Source organism: Myotis davidii, unplaced genomic scaffold (assembly GCF_000327345.1).
Source record: "Myotis davidii unplaced genomic scaffold, ASM32734v1 scaffold32, whole genome shotgun sequence".
NCBI classification, from domain to species: domain Eukaryota; kingdom Metazoa; phylum Chordata; class Mammalia; order Chiroptera; family Vespertilionidae; genus Myotis; species Myotis davidii.
Window position 1 is genome coordinate 1,654,338 of NW_006286587.1, and position 8,531 is coordinate 1,662,868.

Sequence of the window (8,531 nt, forward strand, 5' to 3'; positions counted from 1 at the left end):
GTGCGTAACCCGAGCGAAGGCGCCCAGCTGGACGGGGCGGGACGGCGTGCCTTCCAGAGCCAGCAGCGCCAGACTGAACGTGGAACCCCGACCCAGCGCGGCCAGCCCTGTAGGAACAGCCTGGCTAGGCGTTTCCGAAAAGAACCTTTATACTCGTGAGCTTTCACTGTCCTGTGTTTACTCCATTTAAGCCTCACAACTCGGGGCCGGTACGATGATCATACAGAAGAGGAAACTGGGAGATAAGCGTGCACCTAAAGGAATGCAGCCGAGGAAGGGCCTGGGTCTAGTGGGGCCTCCCTAGCAGCTCCTCCCCACCCGGTCACCCGGTCGCCCGGTCGCCCATACCCCGTGGCTGCTGCCATGACGCAGCCGCCTGGTTCCGCTGCCTCCCCTACGCAGCAGCCGTCGGGGTCGTGGCTGAGGCCGAGGCTGTGGCCTATCTCGTGGGCCATGGTAGCTGCAGCGCCGATGGGGAGCTCCGAGTGATCCTGCGAGGGCGCGGGCGCAGGACGGTCACTGCAGGTTGCGGAGACCGCCCCCCACCTCTCCTGTTGTTCAGTGTCCTGTCCGCCGAGCTCACCGCGGTTACGCCTCCAGAGCTCTCTACGAGGCACATGCCTTCCACGGGTGCCAGGCCCACAGTGTCGCCCTGGAAAGCGCGGCCCCTGAAGGTGGAGCGCAGCGTGACCTGGTGATGCGCACGGGGAGGAGGAGCTGCCCAGCCGGGGACCCGTGTGGGGATGGGAGGCACCCACGTGAGCAGCTGCGTGGAGTCGTGTGGCCGCCGCCCCCACAGCCCCCGGCGCCACCGCAGGAAAGTCCAGAGCGTGTTGTTCGCGTCCGGCGTGATCCGGATCTGGTCCTGCTCGGTCCATACTTCCAGGCCGGTCAGCGCCACCTGAATGTCCAGGGTCCTGAGAATCTATGGTCAGGGCAGGACGGGCCTGAAGGGACCAGGCACACCATCCTGCTGGTGACCCCTCTCTTTCCCCCTACATGCTCTCTCCTCATCTCCAAGCCTGCCTTCTCCAGCTGACCGCCCCTGGATTGACCAGCGGTACATTCTCCAAATGTCTTCCCCGCCCCTGTGGCCGCCACTACCAACCTGGTCCACGTAGTTGGCCATCTCCAGAAGCCGCTGTTTGGTGTGGTTTAAGTCCCGGTGCTGGGTCACAAACTGGAAAGGCAGCAATATGGTGATGTGACAGGCTGACTGGCCCCTCTCAGCCAGGCCGCCCCCTGGAGTCTCCTCTCACCAGGGCGTGATCCGCCACTATGTACAGCTCTAGGTACTTCGGGCTTCGCTGGGCTTCCCGCCAGTCCTGCGGAGAGGCAACAGTGACCCTGAGTGGCAAGCTGCTGGCTTGAGCCCTGACCACCAACCCCAACCCCAGGAAAGCACAAAGGTAACTTTAAAATTTTTCAAGAACTTGTTTCTTCAGCCTGCAAATAAAACATCAGGACAGGAGACCCTGAACATGGGTCACACCTTCCTGTCTTTCGGATTTGGAGGGCTGGGATACTGCATTCCCACTCCCACCCCTGTCTGTGCCCCTGACCCTGATCTTGGTGGCAGGAGAAAGGCTGGTCATGTTCTTTTTGTCTTCAGGATCCTTGTGGCCACAGGCCCCTTTCCAGCTAAGTAGCTGCTCGGTCCAGAAGATCCTGTGGGTTGCGGCACCCTGGGCATCCCCAGCTGGCCAGGGATGCACATAATAGCTGGCATTGCTGCTGAGCGTGATCAGACCCCTAGGATGCAAGGGGTGCAGAAGGGGCGTGAGCAAATTCTTACCCCTGCCCCAGGCCCAGGCCCTCCCCCAGAACTCCTCACCTTATACCAGAGCAGGTGCTCAGGACTACCCAGGAGTCCGGGAAGCCCCTCACGTGCCCATGGTAATGGCAATGATCCTGGAGAGCAAGGGATCCAGCCTCAAATCTCAGCCAGGACTGAAGTGGGAAGGGCAGGCTGGGGGTGGGGAGGGGTTGGCTCCAGCCTCTCCTTAGGAACAGGAGAATGGGGAAGGAATGATGGGGAGGCCCTCGGGGAGGGCATGCCTAGCACCCCTCACCCTGACCTCAGTGCCCATGGAAGTATCTCACCCTCTGGTTGGGGACCAGCACCACTGGCTGCCCATCTGGGCTGTAGTGGGTTTCTGTGTATCCTGCGGCCAGCAGCCTGCTGGGAAGGGGTGTTGTAGGGATCACCTAACTCAGCTCTGCCTCTTCCAGGATGCCCTCCAGCCTTCCTCCCTGAATGCTAATGGAGCAGCTCTGAGTGAGGCACAGGGCTAGCACTTAAGAAGCACCCAGCCCGGCCCCTGTTGCTCAGTGGTTTAGCATCGACCTATGAACCAGGGAGTAACGATTGGATTCCTGGTCAGGGCACAGGCCGGGGTTGCAGGCTCGATCCCCAGGAGGGGGTGTGCAGGAGGCAGCTGATCAATGATTCTCTCTCATCATTCCATCTCTCTCTCCCTCTCTGAAATCAATAAAAATATTTTTTTAAAAAAGAAGCACCCACAGTGTGTCTTAGGAAAGGGACAGGAATGACTGACTGTGTGTTGCTTAGCTCAGAAAAACCTTGGGCTAGAGCAGCGGTTCTCAACCTGTGAGTCATGACCCCTTTGGGGGTCTAACAACCCTTTCACAGGGGTCGCCTAAGACCATTGGAAAACACATATATAATTACATATTGTTTTTGTGATTAACCACTATGCTTTAATTATGTTCAATTTGTAACAATGAAAATACATCCTGCATATCAGACATTTACATTACGATTCATAACAGTAGCAACATTACAGTTATGAAGTAGCCACGAAAATAATTTTATGGTTGGGGCTTCACCACAACATGAGGAACTGTATTAAAGGGTCGCGGCATTAGGAAGGTTGAGAACCACTGGGCTAGAGGGAGAAAAGTGAAGAGCAGGAAGGAGGCTTGGTGGTGGCTTAGATATGGAAACTGAGGGTGTGGGAAGCACCAGGGAGGAGCAGCAATAGGAGCAGTTTGTGATCCCGTGGAGCCGGTGGCAGGACCCGGTTCCCCAGGCCTAGGGCTGGGCAGGAGGAGAGGACTCAGGAGACACGGCTGGGCAGGTGGGACTCGGAGCCAAGGAAATGCGGCTGAATTCCCTGTTGGCACTTCCTGCTGCCCGGCCTTGTTGGGCATCTGGTCAGTCCTCTCTCTAGTCCACCTCCCTACCTCAAGGATCCTTGACTCTTCTCCTATGGCCCACAGACCCCACATCTCTCCCCAGTTGTCCTTCAGTGATGCTCATTCCCTTAATGACTCCATCTTCGGGCCCCATCTCACCAGGATCCCTCCCACCAAGATGGATCAACCATAAGTCAATCTCTCTTGACCTCTGTACTGCCAGACCACCCCAAAGATCTGGGATGCCTGCTTCTTCAACCCCCAGTCTTTCCTTCACTTTCTCAAGCTTTGCACCTCACTCCATACACAACCTTAGGAGGTAGCTGATATGATCAACCCACTTAAGGTGGGGGACACCAAACCCCAGAGAAACCGTGGGTAGGCAAGGTGGAACTAGCTTGTTCCTAGTGCATCTGATTCCATGGGGGAGAATAACCGTGTGGAGTGCTTAGAGCAGTGCCCGCAATGACACAAGCACTTGATACATTGGGTGATGCACACTCTTTTCTGGCAGAGAGCTGACAAGATGCTCCTGGGGCCTGGGTGAAAGATGCACCCCAAAGCAAGGCTGACCCAGCCCAATAGGCCATCTCAGCCTCAAGGGAGCCCTCCCCTGCCAGCCTCCCTCCTGGGTTCCCACCAGTCCCTGTCCCCAGCATTGCTCCCCACCCCCAGAGAGAGAGGCTGTCCTGGCTCCCAGCCCCCTCCCTGGACTGGTACTCACCGGTTCTTCTCCAACTCCAGGAGGATCTCCTGGCCTCCAGCCTCCAAGGCTACCAGCCCCGTGTCGAGCTTCAAGACCTGGGCGAGAAGGAGTGCAGGGCTGAGGTGGCAGGCAGCCTGGCCTCCTGCCTGCCAGGGAGCTGGTGGGTGGGGAGCCAGCCGGCCAGGGAGTTCATGGGGAGAACATGGGGGTCAGGGGCAGAAGGGTCCCCGCTTGCCTTCGTGGGCATGGGCGGGTGTGGGGGTGAGAGCATGCTGATGGGCATGGGTGGTGTGGGGGTGAGATGTTCCCAAACTCAGGATGTTTGTTCTGACAACAGCCATTTGACGTAGCTGCTAGGGACACACGGCTGCCTCCCTAGAGAGACGAGGGGGCCCAGAAAGGGACCCTGCCTTGCTCAAGGTTACTGGGCCTTCCCGTTGGCTCTTCCCCCTCTTTCATGCCGAGGCTTCCCCTAGGCAGGAAGGAAGTGGGGTCCTGAAGACAGTGCAGGGGGTGGGTGGATGTCAGGTAGCCATGGCTCGGGCCTCACAGCCTCTTGTTTTGGCATCTTTTCTCCCCGCTCCCGGTAGAATTCAGACTTTACCCCTCCACCTCCAATTCTGACAAAACGTCAGGCCCTGAAATTCCTCGGTCTCCAGCAGGCTCACCCACACCTGTTTCACGGATCCTATGAAGTAAACACAGACCCCTTGCCTAGGCCAAGAGAAAAACACTGGTGTTCTTGGCCAGACTGTGGGGGAGTGGGGCGGGGAGGGCGTGGGCCTGGCCAGCAGGCCGGCCTCTCCTTCCCTGCTTCCCACGTGGAAAGCCTCATCTGCCTCCCTCGTCCACTCAGCCTGGCTGGGGGCCCAGAGGCAGCCCAGGAGCCGCGGGAGAGCTGCTGGGTCTTCGGAATGCTAGCCCCAACCCTCGCTGGCCCTTCCTTTTTAGTCCACAATGCACGGGCTGGGCCGGAGGCCAAGGGGCTCACAGTCTTGGAGTGGAGACTTCCTCCGCAGGTGGGGAGCAGACAGCTCCCTGCCCCAGCAGGAGCCCAGCAAGGCCCCAAGCTTGAGCTCATGGGGCCGGAATGCCACTTGCTTTATTGGAGAAAGGTTTGTACCAAGGAAAGGCAGCGCCCCCAATGAAAAGCCTCCTCCTGCCACCCCCAGACCCCAGAATCCCCTCTCTGTCCCTCTGCACCTCTGTGCCCCTGCTGTCCTCACTTCTTGCCCTCCTGGTGCCTTTACCCTTCACTATGTATCCCATCCCTGACCTGAAATGTGTTTCCTTCTGCTGGGAAACACTCCCTGCCTCAACACTGACCTCATGTCAGCAGGCTCCCTGGGGGCAAGGGCCGGTGAGTGGGAAAAGCAAGGCCCCCCTGGGATTCCGCTCCTGGTCAGAGTCCAGGCCAGACCAGGAGGGTCCACAGTCAGGGTGACTCCAGCGTGAGCCCAGCCTTTCCCTCTGCTGGTGACGTCCAGGAAAATGATCTCAAAGCTTGGGCCAGCGCCATGCTTGAATGGGGACCCTGAAGGTCTGGAGGACCCAGCGAGGGAGCTGTGGGCCTGTGTCAGCCTCCCGGCCTCATGGCAGTGCTCTCCTGTCTTCCTCCAGGGCCAGCGTGGCTTGGACAATGGGTTGTCCTTTCTTGCCTGAAAATTCAGGGTGAAGAGTGCTCTCTAGGTTTGGGGGACAATGGCCAATGGTTTGAAGTCTTTCAGACCCTAGTGGGTCTCAGACTTCCAGGCTAAAGAGCTGTGTGAACTTGGACAGTTTCTCCAACCTCTCTGGGCTTCCCTGTGCCCCTCTCTGAGATGGGCATACCGAGGCCACTGGCCTCCTGGGTTGCAGCACAGCTAGCTCTGTGGCACATGTGGGTGGGGCTATGGTTATTCTGAAAGTGTGTGATGGGTGGGTGTTGGGAGGAGATTGGGGCAGAGCATCCTGGAGAAGCAAAATGGGGTGAGCTTGCATCTGAGGGCCACCAGAAGAGTGACCACTACCCCCTGGACAGAAGTGGATTCTGCATGAGCCCGTGAGGCTGAAGTTTCAGGCCCCTTGATGGCAGGGTCCTGGAGGGGACAGCAATGTGTCCACAGGGTCACATGTTCTGGAAAACTTTGCGAAAGGCAAAGTTTCTGTTTTCTTAAAGAGATCCCTGAAGTTTCGTGCCTGGAGAGTTGTGGGAAGGGAGAGAAAGAGGAGGCGGTGGGAGTGAGGGGGAAGCCTGAAAATGACTTCCATGTGTGCAGGCTCACATAATCTAGATGTCTCCCCACCCCTGCCGGCTAACCCTTCCGGGAGGAGCCTAAAGGGCTGGGAGGGGAGCTGAGGGAACGCAGTAAAACTGCCACACTGCAACCTGGGGAGGGGCCAAGGGGCTGGGAGAGCCTGGGCCCCGCAGAGGAAGGGGTGATGTGGCACTGACCGGCTCCTCCAGGGTGACCATGCGCCAGGCTCCTCCGTCCAGGACCCAGAGAGGGGTGACTGGCTCTCCGGGGGTGTTTCCTGGTGTGAGGACAGAGCAGAGGGTGAGGGGGAACCTGAGGAGCAGAGGGGAGCAGGGACAACAGAGGGATGGGGGTTGACCATCCATCTTCAACAATCCATGGGGTGCCCTGGGAACCGAGGAGCAGCCTGGGGGGTGGCAGAAGAGAGATGAGGAGCCTAGGAAGGATAGTTCAGCTGGGGATGCTTGGAGCCCCGCTGACCTTGGGGGAGGGCTTGGTGTCAAAGGTCACGAGGGAGAGACCAAGGCCACCAGTGCAAGGGGGAAAGAGGAAGGCAGCCTGGGATATTTTTAGACTGGGCAGCAGATGCCTTCAGGGTGAGAGATCTGTGAAGAGGATGCCTGTGTCTCCACCACGCTCTGAGAAAAACAACAGCTAGATGTTTTCTTGGGAGGCTCACGTTGCTCAGAGCTGCCTTTGGGGGCTTCATGCAGGAAGTGGGGCTTCCAGGGACCCTGGCCCCGAGGCTGGGGGACAGAGCCTGAGTGCTCCCAGCGGGAGTGGGTGTGCTTCAGGAGCTCCAGGAGGAATACCAGAGCCAAGCATTACTCAGAGGAAGCTGGAATGCTCCCCTGGAATGCCCCCAATCATCCTCCTCCCAAGGACTACAGTAACTTCGCACTACACCCCCCTGCAGGAGCCAGGCCCCAGGCAGCCCAGAGCCTGCAGGCAGCCCACCCACCCCTCTGGCACTCAGTCCTGGGGAAGCCCAGCTCCCAGAACTGACAGCTCCGCCACCTCCACCCAGCCCTGCCCAGGCTGAGACGCTGGCCTGTGGAAGTGGCTCAGCAACTGCCAGGCCACCCCAACTCCTTTCTCCTTCTCTGTCTCCTCCCCAGACCCCATCATCAAAGACCTGGAATAGCAGCAACTCCAGGAGCTCCCTTCCTCCAAGAAGCCCTCCCTGATTGGATGAGTGAGTTGCTATCAAGCAGTTGCCATCAGACAGGGCAAGTGTGGGCAGGGGTCTGAGCGCTTCTGGGGAGAGGGGAGGATCTCTTAGCCCAGAGAGGATTTCACTGGGTGTGGAGAACCAGGTCTTGCTGGGCCCAGGCCTCCCACATATTGACCTCTGGCACCTTGATGGGGGAGAGGGAGGCAGAGATGGAGCTGTGGTGGCTAAGTGAAACTAGGGGAGCCAGTGTAGTGTTGGGGAGCATAGAGCCCCTCTCCACTCCTCCCAGGGGGTTGCATCCCCCTCCCCTGACTCCAGGCTGCGGAGGAGGAATCAGTGGAATGCCTGGGGACCATCACCACGAGAATGAGGGCTGTGGTCCCTCTCCCTGAGGGTTCAGGGGTCCTATCCCTGTTGGGTTCCCCCTCCACAGTGCTCTGCAAACTACCCCCTTCCCAGCCCAGCCTGTCCTGCCTTCTCCCTGACCCTCCCAGGCACTTAATGTCCAGGCCTCTACCAATCCTCCCACCTACTCAGAGCTGCTGATCCGGTCCCGCCTCACAGAGGGTTGAAGAGGTTACCTTCTGTGAGAAGCCCTCCTCTAACCAAACATGGCAACAGCATAAACTAGTTACACACTGGCCCAAGGCCCAGGATGGGGGTGAGCTTGGGTGATGGGTGAGTGTGGAGGTCACAGTCAGTGCCCTGGTCTGAGATCACAGCAGGGTTGGGGGGGGGGGGGGAGGGTTGGCAGTGGGCTAGGTGCTTTCCCGAGGAGGAAGACCCTTGAGCCCTAAGGGATGGAGGTGCAGGAATGTTTCCACTGGAGGTGGGGCCTGGGAATCCAGGCAGAGGGATTTGAGGGGGCGGCGCTGCTCAGAGGATAAGGATTCCTGCCCCTCTGCCTTGCGGCGGGCACAGTGGCAGTTGGGCAGAGTGTGCAAGTCTGGGCCCTTAGGCCAAGTTCAAGTGAGAATCCCTGGGCAGGTCCCAGGGAGACCTTCCCAAACCCTCTCTAATTCCCCGTCCTGGTGGCGCATTCCCGAGAGGGGGTTGGGGGTCTGTTCAACCCCTCCATCCCCTGACAGTGACCAAGCCTGCCCCTCGGGGCGCTCCCACTCACCGCGGAACGCCTCGGCCCCCCACACCGACCACGGTAGTCGCAGCAGCAGCAGCAGCAGCCAAGCTGGCGGCGGCGAACCTGGAGCCCTCAGAGGCCCCCGGCCCATCGCTGTGAGCGCCTGGCCCTGGCCCT

General features: G+C 59.2%; 1 protein-coding gene across 1 annotated transcript in view; it reads right to left on the reverse strand.

The window, feature by feature from the left end:
• The window catches only part of ADAM33 (ADAM metallopeptidase domain 33), a 14,576-nt gene extending 6,071 nt beyond the window's left edge, over nucleotides 1-8,505 (reverse strand). The window contains exons 1-12 of the mRNA XM_015560219.1: nucleotides 8,400-8,505; nucleotides 6,300-6,379; nucleotides 3,884-3,960; nucleotides 2,104-2,182; nucleotides 1,835-1,911; nucleotides 1,563-1,752; nucleotides 1,260-1,325; nucleotides 1,109-1,180; nucleotides 759-925; nucleotides 584-668; nucleotides 267-491; nucleotides 5-120 (exon numbers count right to left, since the gene is read on the reverse strand). Coding sequence (XP_015415705.1) covers nucleotides 5-120; nucleotides 267-491; nucleotides 584-668; nucleotides 759-925; nucleotides 1,109-1,180; nucleotides 1,260-1,325; nucleotides 1,563-1,752; nucleotides 1,835-1,911; nucleotides 2,104-2,182; nucleotides 3,884-3,960; nucleotides 6,300-6,379; nucleotides 8,400-8,505 — 1,340 coding nt within the window. The remainder of the gene's footprint in view (nucleotides 1-4; nucleotides 121-266; nucleotides 492-583; nucleotides 669-758; nucleotides 926-1,108; nucleotides 1,181-1,259; nucleotides 1,326-1,562; nucleotides 1,753-1,834; nucleotides 1,912-2,103; nucleotides 2,183-3,883; nucleotides 3,961-6,299; nucleotides 6,380-8,399) is intronic.
• Nucleotides 8,506-8,531: the final 26 nt, after the last annotated feature.